General features: G+C 31.3%; 1 protein-coding gene across 1 annotated transcript; it reads right to left on the bottom strand.

Annotated features, from left to right (window-relative positions):
- Window positions 1–26,833, bottom strand: LOTGIDRAFT_202396 (hypothetical protein; the record flags this gene model as incomplete). The annotated part of the gene is made up of 50 exons (XM_009055858.1): window positions 1–592; window positions 881–1,028; window positions 1,561–1,707; window positions 1,970–2,220; window positions 2,460–2,514; window positions 3,385–3,402; window positions 3,833–3,945; window positions 4,352–4,531; window positions 4,806–4,995; window positions 5,440–5,576; window positions 5,715–5,791; window positions 6,050–6,209; window positions 6,442–6,673; window positions 7,012–7,133; window positions 7,366–7,486; window positions 7,795–8,003; window positions 8,250–8,354; window positions 8,650–8,834; window positions 9,233–9,317; window positions 9,567–9,729; window positions 10,043–10,336; window positions 10,624–10,772; window positions 12,790–12,889; window positions 13,134–13,315; window positions 13,542–13,778; window positions 13,970–14,077; window positions 14,291–14,489; window positions 14,767–14,912; window positions 15,237–15,371; window positions 15,702–15,794; window positions 16,013–16,162; window positions 16,402–16,592; window positions 16,939–17,065; window positions 17,265–17,381; window positions 17,818–17,886; window positions 19,740–19,852; window positions 20,199–20,403; window positions 20,871–21,026; window positions 21,280–21,357; window positions 21,557–21,667; window positions 21,928–22,065; window positions 22,287–22,388; window positions 22,753–22,926; window positions 23,222–23,483; window positions 23,685–23,776; window positions 24,032–24,136; window positions 24,378–24,461; window positions 24,787–24,927; window positions 25,234–25,359; window positions 26,588–26,833. The coding sequence occupies 50 exons, from the start codon at window positions 26,831–26,833 to the stop codon at window positions 467–469; spliced, it is 7,254 nt and encodes a 2,417-aa protein (XP_009054106.1). The 3' UTR covers window positions 1–466.
- Between the last annotated feature and the right edge of the window lie 199 nt (window positions 26,834–27,032).

Genomic DNA, 27,032 nt, shown 5'->3' with positions numbered 1-27,032 from the left:
TAAGCAATAAACTGTTTATTGTTTGAAGAAAAATGATTTAACTGACAGAAAATGTAACATTGAAGGTTTATATATTACTGACAAGATGTAATAGGTTTCATATTATGGTTATCATGATTTAGAAAGAGAAATATTTCAATTGTAGAACTATTATTATTGAAAAGTGTTAAAGATATACATACTGGTAGCACTTTGACAGTATAAAAGCATGGTGTATAAAATTGCACTAAAAATACATTCACAACCTAATCTGATACTATCTGAAATCTTTCCTAACTTTTAACATTTTTTTGTTTAAACCTCAACCATAACTTTCTATTTCGTCCCTTTCCTCATCTTAACCCAATCCTCACAAAAATAAATCAAAGCTGTGCACCGAAGCTTTCAATTAATTTGAAGAGTAAAATAAACAGATCTATAGCAGAATGATTAAATAATGATTAAAATAGAGAACTAACGAACAACACTAATTAACGAATAATTGACGAGTAAAGTCTGCGTAGTCGTAGGAATCGGCAATGGTTCTACCAGATTTATCAACATAGGGTTTCATTCGGGCTATACAGTAATCTGCTTGTTCTCTTGTTAGGTTCTGAAATAAATTATGATTAGAATATTATCAAAAGACATACATTAATTGTCTGCTATCATATAACATAATTACCTATTTTATTAAGATTTAGTCTAGTCAATTAGTCAATTATCAATTAGGCGTGGCATGTAAGTTTTCATTTTCATTCATTTCATTTCATCATCAAATTCATATTATAATAACGTTTGTTACATTTTAAGGTTGCATTACTTGAAAACAAATCTATATAGATAGAAGATGTGTGGGCAGGCATATAAAAATGAAATGGTCCAAATCTAATCTACTTACAGCATAAAGTTCTTGCGCTGTAATATATGGTTTTTCTCCAGATGTGAGAGCTCTGAAAGCCTGTTCCACTTCTGAACTGGACTGGACATTCTCCGTCTCGCGACTGATCATAAAAGCCATGTATTCCTGGAGCGACACATAGCCATCCCTGAAAAGAAAGTCATATTGGAGTTCTGTACATGATTGGACATTTATGCTTGGTTAAAACTCTCAATTATATGCAATAAGAACATAATGATATGATTAAGAATACATGATAATTCATTAGAAAGACCAATTAATCTAATAGTTTGCTTTATTTGACACAACAAAATAAGGAAACCCATCTTTAAGACCATTTCGCTTGGTTTTTTAGAGTTGATGTGAACACTTTTGTATGCGGTAAATGAAACATTTTTTTGCAAAAAGTGCTTTGATTAGAAATAATTTGGTACTGAATATGTCAGTTAGAATATTGTTAAATTTCTTTAAAATTCAATAGAATGCATGTAATTTCTAACCACTCAGATCACTCAGCTAGTTTCCTCCACTTAATATTCTCAAGACAAATTTTAAACATAGAATTAAGTTTATTATCTTATGATAATATTTGGTTTATAACAAGTGAATATTGCATGAGTTCACCCAGGCAGAGTATTCAGCATTCACTTTCTGTCAGTGATAAACTAATAGAATCTTACCTGTTAGGATCAACTAAATCTAATATAGCCTGGAACTCAGGATCTACTTGTCCCTCTTCAACCATCGGTAAATCATAACCCAGAGCTCGTAAACATGATTTAAACTCTTGATGATCTAATTTACCACTCTTATCTTTATCAAAATGTCTGAAATTAGATCATTCATATATTAAATATTGATACAGAAGACTACATTGTTTAAATGTGTTGATTGATAAGATGTATATGAACATAAAAAGAGTCAAACTGGCATTGATCTTATCTTAACCATTTATATCTAGGATAATAAAAAAAATTACTAATTCAAGGCCACAGACATATATGTGCCAACCAGGATTAGAATCCCTGACCACCATTTGTTTGCCTCTTACTAACTGTGCTATTTAGTCTAAGTAGTCTTAGTACATACTTGAACATCATACTGAATTCTCTTAGAGCATCCTCTGATACACCACTACGATTTCTAGCAGCTATCTGTTGTTCTAGGTTATGTTGCATTCTCATACACAGCTGGTCCAGTTGATCCCATTGTTGAGCTAATCCTACTGTACTGTGTTCAGTATATCTGTTATCTAAGATCAATCGTTCCTCCATGGAAGCTCCTAAATCTTCTATCTTCTTTAGATGACCTTTCTGTGCCCTGACTTCTGTTGCTTTCAGCTGTAAGAAAGTAATACAATATAAATCAACATTCATTCTATTCTTTAGATATATCCAAAACGACCATGTCTAAATGTCTAGATAGTAACAGGAAATACATGTACTGGATTCAGTTGTAAACATGAAATTCTTGAAATGGTTTGGACAAGAAAATTTTATATTTGACAAGGATAACATCTGAGGTTCTTGATAGTGGAATTTTTATTGTCTGGGTCCACTGTGAGGAACATGATAAATACCTTAGTTGCTTCTAATTGTTCTTCTAAAGTACCAGATCCTTCCATCATAGCAGATCTGAAATACATTGTATAGTAATATTATAATAACATTAACAATATACTATAATATAGGTATAGGTCAGGGCAATTGGGATCATAGTTAAAGATATTCGTTTAGAATTATCAGGATAATATTCTCAATATTTAGACAATAGGAAGGTTTGTTTTGATGAAATTATGAATGGAAGTAAAATTCATGCATGTTTTTAGTAATAGATGTATTAAGATGGACTAGGATTCACTTCAAAAACCAACACAAAACACAACACAATTTCTTTAACACCAACTCTGAAAGCTTTCAAGACATCAGTAGGCATTTTAAATCTAAACAAATTATACTGCAAGTATTTTAGTAAAACAAGGGGCATAATTCATGTAGTAATTGGCAAATAAGAAATTAGTATGCTCCTTGTCTAGCAACTAGCAGCAGTGGCAAATACAAATCTTTGTGAAGAATTCTGAAATTGAATGCTAGTAGAAACATACTTGCTTATCAATCATATCAAACTCTTTACAACTAAAGATTTAAACCTTATCAAAATAAACAATTTTTTGATAAAAAGATCCAAGTCTTCAGTAATGAGAAGAGTTTGTATAAATATCACTCACATATATAACTATTTTAACAATAACCTAGTGTATAGTAATATATTTTATAGAAGGTGTTTCCCAGCCTCCCCTTCCACAGCATAAACTAAAGCACAGGTATTTTAGTTCTATATTTTGTGTGGCCTTTGTAAGTTCCAAAGCCTGTATTCTTAAGGGTATGATTTCATTATGTTATGGAAGATGGGGCTCTAATTGGAAACACCCTATATATCAATCAGTGGAATGGTTGTACTAACTAATGAACCAAACCATGCTAAATAATAGAGAGTGTAATAACCCTGTTATTAACCACATCCTATAGAATAAAATATTCCATTAAATAATACATTTAAATATATGTAAATAATGTCAAACTTGTTTTAAAGAAGCAGTCAGAAGAACGCTTAACATTGGTCGCTTACTGAAGGTGGCTAGTTAATTGAGGGCTAAGCTGTTTGGTGATAGTTTAAGGTTGAAGGATATATCATGTAAAATTCTTTATTTTCTAAAAAATACTTGGGCATTTTGGGTGGCTACACGTTAACAGCCAGGACTAATCATCAATATATTTCTAAAACCCTTTTAAACCAAATCCAAAAAGTGTCTTGCTCAGAGAAATAAGTTTCCAAATCAACATGCCTTTCAGAGAATCCACATATGGCCAATATTGCTTGGTATATTAATTGCCTGAATCATTTTCTTTTATCACTAAACAACTAAAGAATGCATATAGCATCTAGACTTACCTTGTTTCTGTTAACCATCCATGGAAAGCATTAGCAGATTTAGCAAACTGCTGTCTCAGCTGATCATTTTCTTGTTGTCTTTGTTCTTCACGAGCCAAATCACCATCTCTTTCCTAGAAATAAATTCATTTTGTAATATTGTAGTCTTAAGACTCAAACCTGTATGAAGAGTTATCTCTCTTTCGAGAAGTGAACATCGAAAGTTGGTGATAAGAATTTCATTGGTTGGGTGGAAAACTCAGATCCCAATCAGAACAATTTATCAGCTGTGATGATATTACATTAATATTATTATGCTGTAAATGTATCTAATTCAATGGTTGATTGGGAAATTAGGGTTAAAATTTCGATAGAACCTAATGAAGGAGAGAAAGAAGTCAATAAATATAAGGTATAAAATCTGACTCAGGACTAATCTAAAGGATAGAGTTTTAGCCTGTAAGTTATATTTAACATCACAGAATTTATGCTGGTTAAAGGCTGTAATAAAAATCTACATCAAAACTATTATAATGCTACCTTAATGATCTTCTGTAGATTTTTCCAGGTATCCTCCAATGCTTCCATAGTAAACCAGGTATAAGGATTGGGTCCAACACGGAATTCTTTAATCTGTTTATCAAGAGCAGCAAGTTGGTTGAAATCAGCTTGAGCAGCACTCAATGAGGCTTTAAATTGGTCATGAGCTTCACGTAATGCCTGAAGTAGATAAAATACTGAATTAAAAATCAAAATGCTTCAGATATGAAATATAAAACTTCTGCCTTTTCTTTGATAAAATGAAATAAAATCAGTTTTCTGCACCTGATTGGGCAATGCTTTATGCAGTGTACAAATAGGGGATTTAGCTGCTCTTTTTATTTCAACCTATTGAGGTACCAATACAATCCTTGGTTTATCAAGAATTTGTAATTTGTACAATGTAACTTGTCTCAGGCATCAGGTCTTATAAAGAATTATCTTAACAGTTTACCTTAATTTCTTCAATAGAATTACATCGAACAGGATCAGTCAAATCTTCTTCAGCATTCTCAAACCAACTATTAAAAGCAGAGGCTTTCTTAGCGAAGGTAAGATACAGATCTTCTATTTGACGGTACTGATCTTGTAGTAACAGTAATTTCTGTTTTCTTGCCTCAGAATCCTGTAACAGTTTCTGCCACCTAAAATACGTAATGACAAAATATTAGCAAATCTAAAAAAAAAAATTAAATCTATGTTTGAATTTTAGAAATGAAATGGAATTTGTGTTGTTATAATTTTTGTAGCTAGAGATAATATCTACCAGTCATATCTACTGTGATGTCACACTGTGGCTTTAGTTGCTTCCCTTATAGTCAAGTCAAGTTGCTTGTCCTTGTTGTCGTGTGACAGATTATGGATCAGGGTGCTTAGAAGGACATTAAATGAATAAAGCATGGTTGAACTTACTCTAACATTTTATCTTACTTTTACCCCCCCTATAGAACACTAGTTCAAAACTGTAATAGCATACAGAGTATCATCAAGGGTTATTACCAAAATTTACAATGTCAAGCCCATAAAATGAAATTTTATACTTTAATGAACTCATACTAAACATTCACCACAATGAAGTAAATACTAACCTAGCCATAACATCATTGAAACGTTTTTCAATAGTAGGTGTTTGAGTATGTTTAGCTTGTACCAGTTGATCTTTAAGAGCTGTGATAGTCTGAATACCTTCTTTCTCGAACGCTGATAATCCAGCATCAAATGTCTCCTACAATAACAGAAAAATAATCATTTTACTCATTTTAATCATTTACTTTCTTTGAAGATTTGAGATGAATAATTTTAATTTAGCTTAATAAAAAAAATCTACGTGTTAAAATTAAAAAAAAAAAATGAGATTACGTACTTGCTTGGTGAGAAGAGTTTGTACTGAAGATAAATCTCGACCGAAATCGTCTGATCTTACTTGGGTCTCTTTATCAGCTGTAATAGATAATACAGAGGTTGTTATACTTTCAATACATACTAGTCTTTTAGTAGGAGTAGCTTTAACAATAAATAGCTTTAATATTTAAAGTTTAACAAAAAATACTAGTCAATACAGTCTTTTAAATTGAAGTTTTTTCTACAATTAATACCTATAGTGTTAAATGAAATTCCAATTCCAATCAAATCATTGGATTGGCTTTCTTTATTCACTAAGAAGTTAAGATAATACAATACGATGGAAGTAAAACTCACCAATCCAACTCTCTACTACATCAGTCTTCCAAATAAATTGTAAGAATGCTGAATTATCCACCAAATTAGCTTTACGTTTGCTGGCCACTTGATCTAGATTATTCAGATGTTCTTCTAAACCTCCAATCTTCTGTTTAATATTCTCAGCATTGTGGTTACCCTAAAATTACAACACGTTATCACTGATTCAAAACTCAGACCAATATATATCTTACATTAAAACTACAATTTCTGACCAAATATAGATATAAAACAGCAAGACATAATAATGCTTCCTTCTGATCTCATATTCTAGTTTTACTCTCTTCCAGTATTAATTTCATGCAGAGGAGACATTTCAATATGGTATAAACTTAAGATGTAATGTCCAACGTTCAAATTAGATTACATACCTCAACAATGAGTTTCTCTCCTTCTTTGTTGATTTCTACACAACGATCTCTGTGGACCTGGAAATCAGTTTCAAAAGCTTCATGTTTCTTTATCAAACCTTGAACGGCAGCCATTGTGTCACCAAAATCATCTCCAGATAGCAAATGTTGCTTCTCTGATATCCAGGCTTCTTCTTCTTCAACATTAGCACTAAACTGTTGGTAGGCATAGGACTGTTCTAATTTATGTCCCCTGTAGAAAGAATAGTAGTAATTTACATAACGGAACACATTTTATGGTAACCTATTCTGCTTCTTAGTTTAATTTACACAACATTTCAACAAATCATATTGTCATCATCAGGTGTCATATATTCCAGTTGAGAGGAGAGCAGACGGCACAGAGAATAAAGGTTGAAATTAAAATTAAACAATTACATTCCTTTCTTTGAACTTTCATGAAATAACAAACATAACACTGAGTGAAAATTTCCTCCTTATTTTGATGGTGATTTTGACCTCTGATGTCACATCAATGATCTTTGTCTTCTTCTCTCTAACCTTTTCTAAATCATATACTGAGGTACCTACCTATCTTGTGCTGAACTCTTTAATTCTTTCCAGTTTTTATCAAGTTGATCTAATCTAGCTCTGATATCACTGGCTCCAATATCTGAATCAGCTATTAACTGTTCTCCTGTCTCTTGTACTCCCTAAATACAATATACCATATAAAATAATTACAGCTGACGTTCAGATATTCAGATATGTAACATTTTCTTCACATTAATTAAGAGCATCAAAGCCCTTTTTTTTCCACCAAGCTATTAATATTAATATTTTTCACTATCAATAACAAATTAGCCTCATGCCAAACAATTCATCTTAATTGACAATTGATTAATTGAAAGTTCTGAAGTTTTAATTATGAATGTTATAACTAACCTGTATGGTAGGTTCATGAGTGACTAACTCAGCCTCTAGACGTTTATGTTTCTTTCTAAGATTCTGTACACCAGTTAAATCTCGACCATAATCTTCAGATCCAACCAATAATTTCTTCTCTCTGTAAATATAAATATTCATATAACTTAATTCATGCTTATGTAGATGGAAAGGTATTCTCAAGGTATTGCCGTGAGGACGGCTTTGACATGCTTAGTTCTGTCCAATTTTATGTTTTATGTCCTACTTTTTATCTACTAGTAAGTGTGTTCAACGAGGGAAAAGATTTCCAGGAAAACAGCATTAGCTACTCTTTGATTTCCAGCTACCAATGGATCTTTGACTTGCAAAATCAGTAGAAAATGGCCTTTTTCATGTCAGTCCTAGAAGAAAGTTTATACACAGGATAACCATATATACAGTACTTACTTAATCCAAGCTTCCTCATCATCAATATCTCGTAAGAACTGATGCATAGTGTTAGCTTCATTTAGAACTCCACGTCTTCTTACAGCAAATTCTCTAATACGATCATATCTTTCATTGATAGTCTGTTTTCTATCTGTTATATTCTCAGCATCCCATATACCAGCTTCTACAAACTGATCAGCCTGGGTATTCAAGTCTTTTATTCTATCCTATAATATTAAACACAAATCATAGCTTACATGTACAATGCACTACAGTAAAAAAACTTCTATATCCCCATTATCATCTTTGCAAGGTAAATAAGCAATGTTTTTGGTTCAATAAGTTTCTCCACAGTTCATCAGACACAGATATACCAAAGTCAAGGACAAGGTGCTACCTAAGATATTATTCACAATTTTTGCAGCTTAAGAGAGAGCCCAATGGCAAAAGAAATCTGAAACAAGACAACTAACCTCATGAGCAGTAATATCAGCTTCTAATAATTGATGTTTCTTCAATAAATTCTGAACTGAAGCTAAATCTTTACCATGATCTTCTGAGGCTAACATTTGTTCTACCTGAAAACCAAGCCAGATATATCAATAAAACTTTAATTCAATACCAATCAATTTCTTTCACTCTTCACACCATCAATGTTGTTGTCAATTTTTCTGTGTAAACGTCAGTTTTAAGTCATTTTAGAAAATTGTTCGATAGTCGATACTTATTTACACCAATAAGGCTCATATAATTGCACAATATGAATAAAATGTAGTCAACATCTAAACGAATGAACCGTCTTTACAAATGTGAATATATTTGCGGAATTCAAAATGAAATAAGATTTCAACTTTCAAGGAAGAAATATCTTACCTCTCCTAGCCAGAATTCAATATCTTTAACACCAGCATTATAAGTCTGTTGTTTATTAGCTTCTTTCAGTTTTTCACCTTTCTCTGTTGTCTTGGAAACGAGATCTTCCCACTGTGTAGCTAGACTTTCCAATCTGTTCTGTACAGCGTCTTCTGAACCTGCACACTGTTTATGATCAATTAAATCTAGAAAAGAAATACAAACATAATAAATAAACAGATTAAACAAACTGAACATGTCTTACCTAAATTATTTAATAAATTCATTGAGACAGTATTTTGAATTCAAATATAAAAACTTTCGCACTCCTTTTTATTGTTCAGCTAAGTTGAATTTGATTGGTGAGTTCTGAACAAGTTCAGTTTGTTTCAATTCTTGGCATCAATTGAACGATAGAGAACCAAATACAGTGTATATCTTGTTTCATATTTTGAATTCTGTCATTCATGTGGTAACCATTCTAAACCCAAGATGTTTTATCTAACTTTAGGTTGATTTTATGGAGTGCAAACAAGTAGAATTCTACAAATGAGTGCCACACTTAGTTAAATGGTAAATATATAACAATAATAAGATAACTAACTCTGTCCAGTTCCCAGTAAGGATTGTAATCTTTCACTATTAGCAGCTAATTCAGCTTCAAAAGCTTGATGTTTCTGATGTTTACTCTAAAAGATACAATAAATAATTGTTCCTAATATATTCAAACTCTTTAAAAGAATTGGAGCTGGTCATTCTGATTTCAGAAAATGTAATCTTATCTCTGAAAATATGTAATCAACAGCACAATCCAAGATAAAAGCAGATTCTGGGTGCATTCAACTTACATGATCGCAAAAAAAAAATCCTTGGACGTTGTTTCAAAAGTCAAGCATTCACCTCCATTAAGGTACTACCTGTGTAGAATATGTACCAACCTGAATATTGGTAGGATCTTTATAAGATTCATCACTAGCTATCTGTACTTTCTCTTGTAACCAGTTCTCCATCTCATCAGCATCACGAGAGAATTGTTGTAGAGTCTGAGCTTCACCAAGTTTAGATCGGTTATCAATCAGATCATCCTTCAGTTTAGACCATCTACAATATATAATTCAATAAATATACTGAAATACTCTTTGAGTATTAACCCCACCCATCAAGTTGTACAAGTTGAAAACAAATTAGAATTACAATCTGATTACCATCTACTTTTAATGTTCAATTACCTTGCACAAAAGTTTAATATTAGGTTCTGAACTGTATGTATTAATTCAATTGTGGACCGTAGTGACATTCAGTCAAACAGTTTAATATTTAATGATATAAGTTATAATATATTTCAGCATATTTTAAGGAATGTCTATAAAGAACTGTTAATGTCATCTTATAAATATCATATAAATATACAGACCTGTCTAAAACTTGATCTCTCTTCAAATTTACAGCATCAGCATCATAATGTTCAGAATGTACCAACTGTTCAGCAAACTCCTGTAGAGAATTAATCTTCTCTTCTTGTGAATTGATAGCTCTATCAAAATCTTCATGTTTCTTGATCAGGGTCTCTACATTATCTCCATCTACTGTATCACCAGCCAGGAAAGCTTCACGAGCAGCCATCCAGGATTCAGCCTGTTCACAATCACGATAGAACAACTGTAGTTCGAAACATTGATCCAACTTCTTACGACGAGAAATCCAGGCTCTAGAATAAATCAATATTGAGTTATAACAAGTCATGATAAACATGATATAAATGTTAAATTGTAAGATTCATGCATTGAAATAATTCATAAAGACAAGATGTTATACCATATAATTATAATAATATAATAAAAATTCCAAGGACATGGTCCTGTCTAACATTCAACACATGATATTAACAACAAAACTGAAAGAAAAATAATACTCTGAATAGCTAAGATAGTCAACACAAACACAAAATCAGTTCTCAAATGTAGTGAAATTGCCCTCAAAGTGGCGGATACTTACTGTTCCAATTCTTCTCTAGCCTTAGCTAATTCTTCTAATTTATTCTGAACATCATCACTAGCATAGTGCTGATTCTGTAACAGTTGCTGGCCGAGAAGTTCGAAAGCTTGGAACGTACCAGCTCGGGCATCAATCTCTGTCCGATGTTCCTAAAATAGGTTACAAAGGTCAAGGTTACAAAAGGTCAGATGGTCGCTAAGAAGGTAATAAATTTGGAAAGTTCTGATAAGGATTAAAAGTAAACAGAATTTTCAAGATGTGGTTATTCATTGATTTTTATATCATCTCGTGACTTTTGATTTCAATTGCGCCAAAAAGACATTTAATATTTTTTTGTTTGATGATATTAGTATGAAAGCTATTATATTATAATAACTGCCAAAAATAATAATAATCCAAATATCACACACTGAAAATTCTGTTTACTAATATATCAAATGAACTGTGCCAAAAGGAAAAGTATTGAAAAGAACAAAAGATCCAGAAAAATAAATTTAAATAAATGAAAAAAGTGAAAATGTTTCATTGAAGTGGAAAAATTGTGCATGGCAAAAAAGAAAAGTTTGAAATAAAAAGTATTTTTTCAAAAATCATCCAAGATGCTTTGTAATTTTCATGCCTTTTCAAAATGGTGGAGAAATTTTTCATGCATGTTAGGATCAACATAACTGATTTGATAACAGAAATTGAAGATTGAAATGAATAGGACTGTCCTTATGTGCTACTTTATGGTAAAGGGGCCTTATTCTGGAAAACTTAACTTTAGATGATTTTAATGTTGAAATCATCTGATTGATAAATCATTAAAATTGATCTTAATTATCCAATCAAATAACTGTATTCCACAAAACCAAGATTTGATCTTATTTATCAAGAATAAGGACCCAGATAGATATCACTGCCAATAGGCAAGTAGAATGAATAATTGGATATTAGCCAAAGGACAAGTTCAACTTGAAGAGCACTTCATCAAAAGAAGTGGAAGAGTATCAATGGTATGGTGTTCTAAGTCTGATCTGAAGAAAATGTCCTGTTGGGTGAATGAGAGATGGGGGGGACTTTATTGTTGTTGCTTACTAAAGGTGGTTGCATGAACAGGATTCACTGTACATGTAGATGGGTAATTTTCAATGCGACTTATTCCACTTCTATACTGTTTGATTTGGGGAAGAATTGAAACAGCCTGTTCATTGAGAACTCTTCAATAGAGCGCTACTCAAATGAATAGTATAGTCAGGCTATAGTAAAACTATTGAAATGGGATCAGATCATGCTATTTTCTCTTTCTATCATGCTCAAGTTATCTCCTACTCAGTTCTCAACACTAAACTAGAAATATTAATACAGTATAAATATCTGAAATAAATCGTGTATTATTATCAAACAATCAGTTATTACTGGGTCTATCTTGTTAATTTGGGGGAAATTTCAGTCACATATTCTGTATTCTATATCAAAAACCGTGTTTCAGGGCAAAAATTTACAAACTTCTAACAGATTTTAGATCTCCAATAGTTTCTTATATTGGGAAGTTTTTTTTTTTAAATGAAACATTTGGTTCGATCCAAAGTCTCTACATTTGATTATAGAATACAGTTTCAATCAGGCAGCTAAAATGGGGAAGAACTCGTCAATCGGTTGTCATGACAACGTGCAAACTACCTCTTCCTCCTCCTCATCAGTAAGGGAGGTAATGCCATAATGGCTGACAATTTCGGAACTAAACATCTGGAAATTAACAGAAATAAAATATACAGGGGGGGTCAAATAAATACACAGGTACAATTTCTGAAAGAAATCAGTGATTTTCAAAGGAAAAGAGTGATTTTGTGTTTAGGTAAGAAAATATATGTGAATTTAAATAGAAATCATAAGAAAAAAAGAAACATATAGAAGTGAGATGTAAAATGTGAATTAAAATGGTGAATTTCCTGAATAGTAGAGAGGGAGAGAGAGAGGTGTGTGCTTAAACATTAAACAAAATAAACTTAGTAATTAATTAACATTTTTATACACATTTTTACACATTAAGCCAGCTGACTTGTAAGGTTGATTTGTAGGCGTTTTCAATAAATTTTCAATGTCCTATCAGAGATGTGAACATTCCTTTAGCTATGACTTTGAAGAAATAACTGGAGTTATAAATCCAATGTAAGAGTATATTACCTGATGGCGTTCCAATAATGCCTCTGCTCCTGTTACGTCTTTAGCTAATTCATCTGAGGAAACTAGAGCCATCATACTGTTAATCCATGATGTAAGATCTCTGTAATATATATATATATATATACTGTATGTGTGATTAATGTATTAAAAGAACATTTGATATAGGAGGTACACAACATATCCTTTAATTTTAATTAGTTAGATAAAGTAAATTTCTCTAAATCTGGCGTGTATATCTTGAAGAAATAAAATGTTGAAAATAAAAGTTGGCTAAACTGATATAATTTTTTATCACTTATACATGCCATTTCACAGATATATACTAACACTTCAGACCAACTTACCTGTAATCACTAAGGAATCTCTGTAAATCTAAAGCATCTAATAATTTAGCTTTACGATTATCAGCTTTAGCTGTCAGGTTATTCCATTGTTCATTGATCTCAGTTTGATGTTCATAGATAGTTTCAGCTTGATCAGGGTGGGTCTGCATTAATCTCTTAGACATTTCATCTAATTCAATAACCTAGAATACACACATTGTTTAAATAAAGCACCAATATGACTGTAAATAATCAACTTACAATTTTCAAATATTAGAAAAATATTAAAAAACCTAAAAGTTCTCCATATCCAAAAATCCAAAAGCTTCCAGAATGCACGGTTGACAACCAAGAGGTCTAGCCAAGTAAGGATCCTCGTGAACATTAGTTGCAATCCCAAAATTTCTATAACAAAGAAACAATCCCTACCTTTTCACCTAGAGCAGCAAGATCTCTCTCCATGGCATCGTGTTTCCTCTGTAAGGCCTGGACACTGGCTAAATCATGTCCATAATTATCATTATTTAATGCTTGATCTTTCTCATTGATCCAATCTTTAGTTTCATCAACTTCTCTATGGTATCTCTGTACTTCAAAAGCACTACCTAGTGTCTGAGCTCGTTCAGCTGATACTTGCTGTAAGGTCACCCATCTTTGATTCAATTGCTGAAAACAAAACAATCAAACTTTAAACCATGTTCAACAAAATAGGAGAAATCCTTGTATATAACCTTTTTGCAAATAGAGTCCAACTTTCATAATTTTCCCTCTAACATTAAGAATTTAGATTGTAAAAATAAAATCCGCAGTAAATTGGTGCAAACTTAAACATCAATAGAAAGTAATAGTAAACTTACAGTAATCTGTTCTCTGATCTTTTCAGCAGCTTCTGTTTGTCCCATAGCAGTTAATCTATCAGCTATAGAGTTTAATTCTTCTAATCTAGCTTCATTAGCTTTCAGGTCCTGTAAGTAATATATTTAAACATCTTTAATGAAGGCTTTTTTCTTTCTTTTTAAGCAATTAATCCATAGAAAACATGTAAGGAGTATATTCAGTATGTCAAAGTATCTTTAACACTGTCACAGATGAAAACCGTCAGATAAGCTAGCAAGTTGCTCTCTCCTGTCCCATCGTAACCGTTGAGATAATGAATCAAAGAAATCTGAACCACATACCTTCTGGAAGTCATTGTATTTCTTCTGCATTTCTTCAACTTGTTCCAAATCTTCACCGACCTCACCACCAATCATACTGTTTTCTTTCTCTGTTATCCAGGCAGCTAGTTCAGCTGCAGCACGTACTAGTTGATAGGCTTTACTAGATTCACCTAGCTTATCTCTTCTCTGGTTACCCAGGTCTAGTAAGTTGGCGTACCTATAATTCACAAAAAATGTAACGTTTCTTATTTTACGTTACTTATGAATTTGAAATTTGAAGAGCATTTTTGTCATCTGTACAGAAATTAAACTATTAATCATGTATTCTGTTCTGTCATATTTTTGAAGAATATTTTTTTTTTTAGCTGCCTTCTGAATTGGTTTTATTCTAAAGAAATAAATCACTATAGTTTTTGCTATTTGTAAAGCAAAGGACATATGTATTTGCTCTGCATCAAAACAGTTGTTGAATTATGAATGCGAAAGAAACTTACTGTGTTTCTATTTGGTTTTGTCTAACAGAAATAGTAAATTCATCCATAAGATTGTTTCTGCTAGCAGACAGACTAGGATCCAGTTTTTTAACATAAGCTGCTGGTACAAATCCTTGTCTATCATTGACTTCTACCTTCCACCAATCCTACAACATCAATTATCTAACAATTAAAACTTTATCATGCAACATATTAATTATCTATAATATTTTGATAGAATTTTGATGAATTTCATCTCCTAATTCCTCATAGGCTAATGAAGAGAAGCAACTCTGCAGCAAATTTGCAGACAGACAGACATTAAAAGATTATTGTATTTAATTCTACTGTTCCTACACAGTTTTCTTGTCAATCACTTTAACCTGAATCAAACCGAAGGTACTATCTTATCATCCATTAGGTCCACAAGAATGTAGTGTGTGCCATGTTTGCTGAGTTTCAGCATTAAACATTGATTGAATTATCTTTACCTTATTGACACTGTTAAGAAGAGTTAGAACATCTCCCTTCTTCATAGAAACTTCTCTAGGTGACTTCTCAACATAATCATACAGAGCTACCACCTTCTCTGTACCAATATCATCTATTACTGGGGCTTCTTGTTGCTGTAATAAAAAAAGTAAATTCTCTTAGTGCAAATATTTAGTCTAATAAGGTACTTCTTAACAAGCACACACATTAAATATAATATTTAGGGCTGAATCTTAGTTTAATGTAAATAATAACACTTATAATAATACATTAGAGAAACTTCATGTAATCATCTAGCTCTAATAAAGTATTTCCAAATAAGCACAAAAATTTCTTACCATCTTTAGAAATGAAATGAAAAATGAAATGGAGTTTTAACGATCTTTAGAGCTCGATGTTCAATTGATCATAAACAGTGGCAGAAATACATGTAAGCAATAAAAACATATTATAACACTACTTACTTTACAAGATGAAGCCTGTTCTCTCAAACCTTCAATAACACTTCTATAAGCTTCTAAATCTGACATGAAAGCTTCATGTTTCTTCAATAAAGCCTAAAAATATAAAATATAATTATAAATGGCGACGTATTTAACTATCATAATTACTAAATAACAGTTTTGTTGAAGTAAAATATATAACACAGAGCTCACTCATAAAAATCTGTTCAATTTCAATAGACCAATTATTTGATTTCACTGTTGATGTGGGATTGATCCAAATCATGGACCTAAATTTCAAGGCAGTCAGTCTTTAATAGCAGGCATCTTACCTCAGAAGAATCTTCATCTTTACCATAATCAGTATTAGCAGCAATTGGTTCCTTTTCTTTCATCCATGACTCGGCTTCATTAGCATCAGCAAAATATTGTTGAGCTTGTAGAGAATCTTCTAAATCTTGTTTTCTTTGAAGAGATTTATCCTGTAATTATATAGAAATATATTTGTTATTGTCAGGACTAGAAAATACTTCCAATTGTAAATATACTACATAGTGGTATTCTATGAATTATTAGATCAGACGGTCAAGTAGACGCCACAGAATTCTCAAAGCAATTTTCTTATATAAAATGATAAAAAATCTGAAAATGGCCAAAAAAGGGTCATGTATCCAAATGAATGTACAAAAAAATAGCGAAAAGTGAAGAAATCTACACATACCTTTAGTTGTTGCCATCTCTCATTCAGCTGTTCAACACTTTCATCTATGTTTTTAGAGGCAAAGTGACCCTCTTTAATCATAGCTTGACCATGTTGGCAGACATTATTAATTCTAGGTTCATGACCAGCTATTTCAGCTTGTAGAGCTTGATGTTTCTTCATTAGATTCTGAACACCAATAAGATCTCGTCCTGAAATATATTTAACATCAGCGCTTAGAGTAATTTTTATTAGATAAGCGCTTTATAAATGCTTTGTAATCAATAAATAAATAAAAAACATCACTAGTTAATTTTATCAAATACAACCAGGGTTGTAGCCACAGTGATCCATGCCAGTTGCCAGTAGCCAGTATTCAACTTAACAAACAGCATTTATATGAAAATAAAAGTTCACCTACTGGAACAAAACGTTATGTATAACTATTGAAACACGCAAGATTTTAACACATTTTACTTGTGTGTTCATTTAACCCATTACTCCAGGCATGAATTCTCTTTAATTCCAGTCCAGTATAAATAAAGAAGATAGAGTTACCTCTATTAGTAGAAGCAGCAATGGGTTCCTTTTCCCTAATCCAGTCTTCTTCATCAGCTATATCACGTTGAAATTGTTGTAATCTTTTAGCATCATCTAATTTCTTCTGTCTGTCTACCATGGGAGCCTAAAATAACATTTAATTATTGGTATTACTGATAATGTTGGCACACAGTATGATAGAGTATAGAGTATATACTATTAAGTATAGAATTGTAACTTTAATTTGATCACTACAATATTTACTACAGCATACTACCCTATCTACCAACATAGGTACCCTTTTTCTATTTTATTCATTCTATAAATATCCTGCGTCAACATACCTTAATTTTCTGGTATCTTTCCACCAGTTGTACTTTCTTAGCCACAATAGTATCAGAATCAAAATGATCCTCATCTTTAAAAGCATTAGCCATATGAGATAGAGATTCAATTCGGTCCTGAAATACAACACAATAATTCAATTTTAAATCAATATCCATGAAGATCATTTGCAAGTCATTACAAGTTAAGAAGGATTTTGCTCTTTGAGATAACATTGCAGAAACATTTTTTGTAGATTTTTAATGTATTCTCAATGAAAATGTAAACTAATACTGAATTAATATATATATATATACAATATCATAAAATATTTTTACTGTTAAAATAGAACTCAAAACAAGAATGGTTTCTGTATACAATATATATAGTTCACTGCAAAAAAACAATTTTCACCCAAATTCAGCTCTATTGTTTCAAATTTTAAATTCCTAGCAATTTATTTAGTATAACGGGTAAATTTATCACAGATAAAGTACCTGATAAACATATAGTGTAGCCATATACAATCATAAACTAATTTAAACTGATGATTTTGATAAAAGAATATAATACCTGATGGGCCTGTACATCAGCCTCTATTAATTGATGTTTCTTCTGTAAATTCTGTACACTGGTTAAATCCTGTAACAATACAATAATTAATCAATTAGATGATCCTAGTAACTATTCTTTACAACTAGTATAAACTTGACTAATATCTATTATCATATTGAATTGAAATCAGTGTATTATAGTACATATAGTGCTTGAGTGCTGGTTTAAATTATAGTTTATCATATCTTGATTGACAATCTTAACATTGGCAAACTTTACAATGGCAAACTAGATTTCATTATTTTATACAAGGCAATTTTATACGGAATTCACTTTTCTAGTTGTCAACAGATATATAAATGTACTGTGAATAAATAAGAACTCTTGACAGTTATTTGATGTATCATTCATTGTTCTTATATCCTAATGAAGAATTTTCAGGTTTTGGATAATGGATAAAATATATTTGATCACTTATACCATGTATGGCTTTATTTGTGACCTTGGCCATTGATTCACTGAGTCCTTTTATAAACTTCTTTCCTCTTAATGCTTTGTGCATATTTCTGATCTGATATAAGTTGCAAGTTTTGCCAACTAGACATGATAAACTATAAGACAATGAAATGAGTTGGTCCGTTCCTCTGTCTACTGTATGAATGATATCCATGCTATGCCTTCATATACTCTCTAACAACAATGCTCAACAACAAAACATCAACGATTATAGCTGGTCAACAATATATATACACATCCAAAGATATTCAAATCAACAACAGCTGACTGCTTTTTGGTGTAGAATTAACGGCAAGTGCATTTATATCACTTATCATTCTACCTCAAAAAAGTGAAAATAAGTTCTGTTTGTTTGAAATATTCTGAGATGTGCAGATATATTGTTTCCTGATATTTTACAGCTTTCCCCATAACAAAATTTGTCTCACTGTTACAAATTTTATTCCTTCAACTATTTATTGTATTAGTAATTTCTACTGTAAGACCTCTATTGTAATTCAACTAGCTTTTTATACTAATTCTCAAAGACTATCGGAAGCATTGGTCTACTTTAAGCTATATCTATGTTTACTGCCTACTAGACACTTAGAAAGAACATCTTAAACCATCTTATAGCTCTGAGGTTTTCAACATATATTAGCCTTGCTTTCATAATTACAAATCATTTAGATGTAACTTGAAATTTGAAATCTACATCAACCTAAAATCTTACATAAAAACATAATAAACAACTGTCTTTACAAGCAGCCAACTAAGATAAAAAATATAGAAATAGAAAATATCAAAATAGAACTAAATGAATATTTGAATAATTTTGAATGAAACATGCAATTCTCAACTTGAAACTTAATAAAACATTCAGTTTAGGGCTGGTAAATACTGTTTATGATACAATATTACCAGGAAAAGTGTACTTTGATTACTAACAAATTCTTATCAGTGGAACACACAGTCTGCCAAATTTGTGCTGAACAATTTGCAAGGTAAGTTGTTTACATGGAAAATATTTTGAGATTTGAAAAAAATTGAAATGGTGAAATAAGGAATCTAAAATAACATATGTAATTACGTCACAGGATTCAATGTTACCAGCCCAAACTGAATGATTAAACAGTTGAATCTAAAGTCACTAGTAACTCACATATTTTGAAAGCTTCAGAAGAAAAAAATAAAATATTAAAAAGATTTTGAGGTGTAAAATGAAGGATAGACTAGAACACAGTAGAAAGATAAACTAAGTGTATAACAGGACAAAACAAATGTTAGCAGAAATTTCTTGGTTAACTACAGAATTTCATGGTTTTGCTGGATTTAAATTTCATGTTACTTGATTTCTAGAAATTGTTAGAAACATAAATTTATCAGTGACTCAGAGAGAGCATAGAGGGTGAAAGAAATTTAAAATCTATAAAATGGCGAGTTACCTTTCCGAAATCTTCTGAACCTATTTGACCTTCAATATCTCTTAACCATGAATCAACATCTTCAACATTTCGGTTAAAATTCTGTTGATTTCTGGCTTGTTTCAACTTGTTACCTGAAATTTTGTTTAGATATTATATAAATAAATTCTAATGGTATTTTACTCATTAGTAATTCCGTCAGAGACACTTTAAGCATCATTCAACACCATTCAAATTTACAGACAGGCATCTTGAAATTCCACTACAAAAACACGTAGCTATCACAAAGTTGTCAGGAATTATTAACATCTTTATAATAACAACAATGTATTAAACATATCTATAATATTAGGAATGCAAATGGCTCCAGTGCCCATAAAAAAGATAGAAAACCTCATTAAATCAACCTTTGTTGTAAGGACATTATAACATTCTATTTTCTATTAAAATTTCATGTTTTATGACACTATGTTTCTGTACCTTTTTTCTCTGTTTGTTGAAGAAGTGTATTCCACAATCGTTCTATCTCTTCAACTCGTTCAGTTATTTGTCGTTTGGCGAAATGATCGTTATCTATGAGTTCTTGTCCTGTAGTCTTGATAGTACTAATACGATTCTTGTTAGCATCTAATTCAGACTCAAAATTCTGGTGTTTCTGTAACTTGGTGGTAAGATTGGTAGGATCCTGTAAGAGTAAATCAGGTATAAGATTAACATGTATGTGTAGATAAAGCTATATGAAACAACAATCAATGGTTAAAGTTTTATACAATGTTTCAACTATCATTCTCAGGTAGATGTACTTACAATTGCTAAATGCCATTTTAAGACCACAGAATAACACATTGATAAACTGGTACTTTTCCTAACACAAACAAGAGCAATTCATTCTGTTTTTTACAGAATAGTAATTGAAAGTGAAATTCATTTAAGCAAGATTTACATTGTTTTCAACACCATTTTAAATTGCTCAATACAGTGGACTGTTGGTGCATGTTTTGAATGGATTCCATCTGCTCAAATTGTTGACAATTCATTGTTGTCAATATTGATAATATGACTGTTATTTTTCTCTTAAATATGGCAGCATGGCAACACTATTTTTTCCATTTATTATCACAGTATCTATCAGATTGCTAACATTTCACTTACCAAGTAACTTTCATCTGAGGCAGTTTTAAGTTTTTCATTGATCCAGCCTTTAGTTTCATCACAATCACGTTCAAAGATGTGCCATTGTAGAGAAGCTTCCAGTTGATGTCTTCTCTTCGTAGCTCTCTCGTGTAATAATGATCTTCTCTGTAACAACTGTAATAAATTTATAAATATTAAGTTTAATCAAAGATAATACAGAACAGAAAATTTAACTTTTCTACTGGAAAAGAACACAGAACGCTTTTAGATGGCCCATTGGATCCATTCATTTGTTTGATAGTCTTGTTTGTCTGAGTGTTAAATATTTTTTCAAGATATTATGTAGTGTGGTTCTCCTGTATTTACCATTATACATCTATCTGAATACATACTACATGTAAGTTATACACCAGAATGTTAATCTTACCTGATTACGTCTAGCATCTACATCATCAGCAGAATAATGTTCACTTTCTATCAGCTTAGTAGCAAACTCATCTAGTCCCTAGAAAATAACAATAATAATAATCATTAACCCTATAGATTCATCAAGTTTAAAAAACTATTAAAAATACACATTTTATATCATTCTACACATTCATATTTCTTTCTGTATTGAAAGAGCCAACTTCCTCAGTAAGCGCTATCTTTTTACCCTCTGATCTGTGTGATATCATAATATTCTCAATGCATCGGACACAAACCTTAATCTTCTCTTCTTGAGCAGCCAGAGATTTCTCAAAATCATTATGTTTCTTGATCAGAGCCTCTACACTGTCTAATGAATCACCTAAATCTTCATTAGCAAGGAATGCCTGGAAAAAATAAACATAAGCGTCTGAATTATTTAATTGAAACAATTTGTCAACAAATTAGAAAAAAACAAAAGATATTTAAGATTCTGGGATAAAAACATAGTGAAACTAGTCTACATAATAATAATGATAACTTTATTGGTCACTAATTCATGAGTCGAATCTTCCTTGGAGTCGAAGGATCAAATGTAAACATTTGATTTATGTACCGGTATAGTAAATAATCAAAACCTGGAACCAAGCTAATCTAGTCTACTCACTTCTTGTTTTGTCATCCAGGCATCAGCTTGTTCTGTATCTCTAATATATAGTTGTAAATCCATACATTGTTCATACAAAATACGTCTTTCTTCCCATAATTCCATTAGAGTCTTCTTCTCTGTGGCCAGAGTTTGTAACTAGAAATAACATAACAAACATTAGTGAATTAATTACATAAAACATTTATAAAAACAAATCAAGTCAAATAATTTTTACATGAATTTAACGTGCCAAATATAAGACAAATATAAGTATAAAAATCCTTACATGACATTGGAACTACTCTTAAACTGATCTCAAACCACTTCAGTGTCAAAAAACCCCAATACCCCAGTTCAATATAGAATGAATAACTTACCTTTTCTCTGGCCTCATCTGCAGCATAATGATTAGATTCAACCAATCTTTGACCAGCTTCAGCTGTAGATTTAAAACTATCTTCACGAGCATCAATTTCTCCCTTTAAAATATATATATAAACAGACTTGAATATCCAATTTTAAGAAATCAAAACCAAAGAGAGGAATCTCATTGATATATTTTACATTCATAACTTCCTTAAGTGGCATTCAGTAATTGGGTGATAAATAACTGGACACAATGTTATGAATATGAATTACTTTAATAAATAATAAATTGCGGTGTTTTGACAAAGGTACTTTCGTCTTTATCAAGCATTAATAATATAATTCTATATACTACTTAAATATATTATTTATAGTTATAGTGGTCAACACAAATAGATGATATTGAACTTCACGATTAGTAAAACAAGTATGAAATGATATATACAATATCAGAATACTTAAAAAACCATAACTTACCTTGTGTTCTTGGTGTCTCTCTAACAAAGCTTCTGCTCCAGCTACATCCTTAGCCAACTCATCAGCAGATATAATAGCTTTCATATCATGTATCCATGACACCAGATCTCGGAAATCAGCCAAGAAACGATGTAGATTGTAGGAATCATCTAGTCTGTTTTTACGATCAAATCCCTGCAAAATAACAAATTACATTTGAAGTTTCCATTGAAATGTTGTTTTAAGTCAAACTATTTTGTACTTGATTGGGCTAATACAGGCAGGAAATGCCATGCAGTATAAAATGAGGGAAATTTTACCAGGACAGCAGTATTAGCTCATTAGCCTACTCTTTTTCATTTTTATAGATCAATGAGATCAGGCCTCAATTTTACATCATAAACAGCTTGCATGTCCAACATGCTTTTAGCCAAAAATTATAAAAAAGTACCCAATCAAATTCAGAAAATAATCTAAAAGTAACACTGACCTTAGATTTAAGTTTAGCCCAGTTACTGTCAATTTCTTCCTGTTTGTTTTTAATTTGTGAAGATTGTTCAGGGTGTGTTTCTACAAGACGTTTAGACTCTGATCCCAATACAGTTACTTTCTCTTCCAGAGCAGCTAGATCACGTTCTACACCTTCATGTTTACGTTGTAGAGCCTGAACACTAGCTAGATCTCGACCATAATCATCAGATGATAGTACTGTATCTTTCTCTTGAATCCAGGCAATCGTCTCATCAGCATCTCTATAAGAAAAATAAACACAAAACATTTTAAGTTTAACAATAATTACTGCTTTATATATCAATGATAAATTTCAACATTGGTTCATTCATCAAGCTAATGGTAACATTACATCACTAACAATTTGAGTAAATATAAAGTACCTACAGAAACAAAGAATCACATAACAATTCACTAGTAAAAGTATAGATTTAGACCCCTACCTGTTAAATCTCTGTATTTCATGGGCACCAAATAATCTCTCCTGTCTAGTCAAAGATTGAGATTTCAGTCTCTGCCAAGCTTCATTTACTTCCTGGAAATACAAGAATTGTTCATTAAAAAAGAAGTGAAAAACTTTATACAAATGTATATTAATGTTAGATCAACAATGTACTAATGCAACACTTTATAGTAACTTATTTTGATATCAAGAAACTACTACTACAAAATATAATTAATTCAAAGTCAACAATAAAATTCAATCATGTATATTTGCTTTCTGGTAATTTAATTTTAGAATTTGAAATCAACATCACCTCTATTATAAGAGTTATAAGTATATTTATACCTGTTGTCTGGCTCTAATAGTCTCTTCATCAGGATGTTCTTCTACTAACAGTTGTTCAGCGAGCTTGTTGACTTCTGTTACTTTATCTTCATGGTTAGATAAATCCTTCAAATTAAAAGCAATGTTATAGAGAAATCTGATACTAAGCATAGTTATAGCCCACAAAGTGATAAAATCATTAAAGGAGACATGAAGTCAGTCTGCTATTTTGAACCATTCAAGATAGAAATAAAATACAACTCAACCTTAGTTTCAATCAACTGGTTCCAACTAAAATAACATCTTAATCCATGTCATAATTAACAATACATTTCACATCCTCTTGTTCAGACAGAAGATAACTTACCTTTTGGAACTCATCAAACTTCTTCTGTAAGACTTCAACATGTTCCAAATCAATTCCAAACTCTTCAGATGATACAAATGCTTCCTGAAATTCAAAATATATATTGAAAGTATTTTTTTTGCAATCAAAAAATTGTTATGAGATTTTTATATGGAGTAATCTGACTAAGAGTATCTTTGATCCATTAGTTGTTTCTGGACTTGATTTCAATTCTTGTGACTTTTGAAACGGTTGTGTTTAAACTTCTCATTTGTTACACCATTACGTTTCCATAGGAGTAACAGAAACAGATAAAATAATTCATCTCCATTAAATGAATGTTTTGTGTCACATTTGTAACTTCCTTAAATTGTCATGGAGGTCTGTATCATACCATGGTCCAATGGAACAAGTAACAAATGTTATTTACCTTATCATGAATCCAGAACATAACCTCATCACATTCTCTAGTGAACTGAACCAGACGTAAAGCTTGTTTTAACTTAGTACCTTTATCATTCAACTTGGATATTAACAGCTTCCATAATCTCCATAGTTCATCTAGTCTTTCCTACAAACAACAATGACCAATAATAATCATATTATGAGAAATGAAAATAAAATAGAGGTTCATGAATAACAATATTGAAACAAAAATAAAAATGAAAAATGAATGGAGTACCACATTCTATGTTTCTGCACCTAAACAGGCTGTAAAAGACAGGGCAAAGCCATGAGTGTAATAACAGAAAACTTCCACAGCCTGTACGTAGAGCATGAGATCTTGGTTGATTAACCCATTAAAACAAGAGGTTACATTTTCAAGAAGATATAAATAATCTTTCACACATAATTCAAAACAAGATAGACTACCCACCTTAATAACTTGTGAAGCAAAATGCTGTTGGTTGATCATTTCATTTCCAGTTTGGTCTAGGATCTCTATAGCATTAGCATGAGCGGCTACTTCTGCCTCGAAAGCTTGATGCTTCTGTATTTTGGCCTGCAATAATTCAACATTTTGTAATATTCAAATGAGAAAAATTTATGAAGAAAGTGTGATGTGTGGTTGTCTCATATCAAACATAGAATTTATGTCAGTTTCATACTTAACTAAAACTTTTCTCCCCGTGTTCAAAATTTACTAGGTTTTGGACATTTTTTAAAGGAAGGAGTAGAGAGGGTAATTCTTAATTTTTTGTACATGAGCTATATTTCCAATTATTCATTGCAACAATGATATATACCATATAAAAGATTACATTACTAAATAAAGATTATGTAAAAGGAATTGAGAATTCCCTCATTTCCAGTACACGTGAAGACCATCGGAAGATATATCCATCAAACTAATGAAGTATGTATAAATCAATAGAGATCACCCTGCTATTTTCTAGTCAGTATTCTACAGTCTAGTCTGCTACTGCTAGTAATTCCACATTAACCTTCATATCATGTTAACCTGACCTGATCATATTCCTTTCAAATATCTTAAGAGCCTAGACACAATTACTTTAGTAAACCTATATTTTAACAACTTAGAAACAATTACTTCAGTCAAGTAATCTTAATATTCAAATAGCCTAAACACAATTACTTCAGTCAAGTAATCTTAATATTCAAATAGCCTAAACACAATTACTTCAGTCAAGTAATCTTAATATTCAAATAGCCTAAACACAATTACTTCAGTAAAGCAATCTTAATATTCAAAAAGCCTAAACACAATTACTTCAGTCAAGCAATCTTAATATTCAAATAGCCTAAACACAATTACTTCAGTCAAGTAATCTTAATATTCAAATAGCCTAAACACAATTACTTCAGTCAAGCAATCTTAATATTCAAAAAGCCTAAACACAATTACTTCAGTCAAGCAATCTTAATATTCAAATAGCCTAAACACAATTACTTCAGTCAAGTTATCTTAATATTTTAATAGCCTTAACTACATGATCAAATGAATGCCAAGTAATCTCCGTAGGAAAAAGCCAAATAAATAAGTCAAAGAATAGTCTAGTAATCTCCATAGTCCCCATATCTCATTTGATTTGAAACTTCAATTTATTATCATTTTAATTTCCATAGTTTATTTGTACTTTATTAAATTCAAGCCTTGGACGCATGGTTAAAATAACACAATACAATTCAACCAATTCTCAAAAGCGAAAAAATTACACCTAAAATATCACAACAAATGAAAAAAGAGTACATGTAAAAATAATAAATACCTGAAGATTGGTAGGATCTTTGTAGCTTTCATCAGAAGCTGTCTGTAATTTCTCCAGAATCCAACTTTCCAGTTCGTCTGCATCTCGTTTGAAATATTGATATCTTCGTGAATCTTCAAGTTTCTCTCGCCTGTCTTTACAATTTAATTTGAAATTTGAATATCTACTTAACACTTCTTCTCTTCTATTCTGGATATCTTCTGCTGTCTCCAAGATTTTGATCTCGCGAGGCTGGACCTCGGTCATTTTGATTGCTTACTGAAATAACAAAACAAATTTTTATAAATTCACAAATTGAAATTCATAATCTATAAATATCTTTGACAGCAAAACAGACAATGTACTATTATAAAGCTAGTTTCAAATGTCCTTGTTCTGATCTGTTTTAACTATTAACTGACATGCAACTTAATTACTTTTAAACCTATAGATAGAGAATGGTTTA

Source organism: Lottia gigantea (assembly GCF_000327385.1).
Source record: "Lottia gigantea unplaced genomic scaffold LOTGIsca_256, whole genome shotgun sequence".
NCBI classification, from domain to species: domain Eukaryota; kingdom Metazoa; phylum Mollusca; class Gastropoda; family Lottiidae; genus Lottia; species Lottia gigantea.
This window is presented reverse-complemented; position numbering and strand designations above follow the sequence as displayed.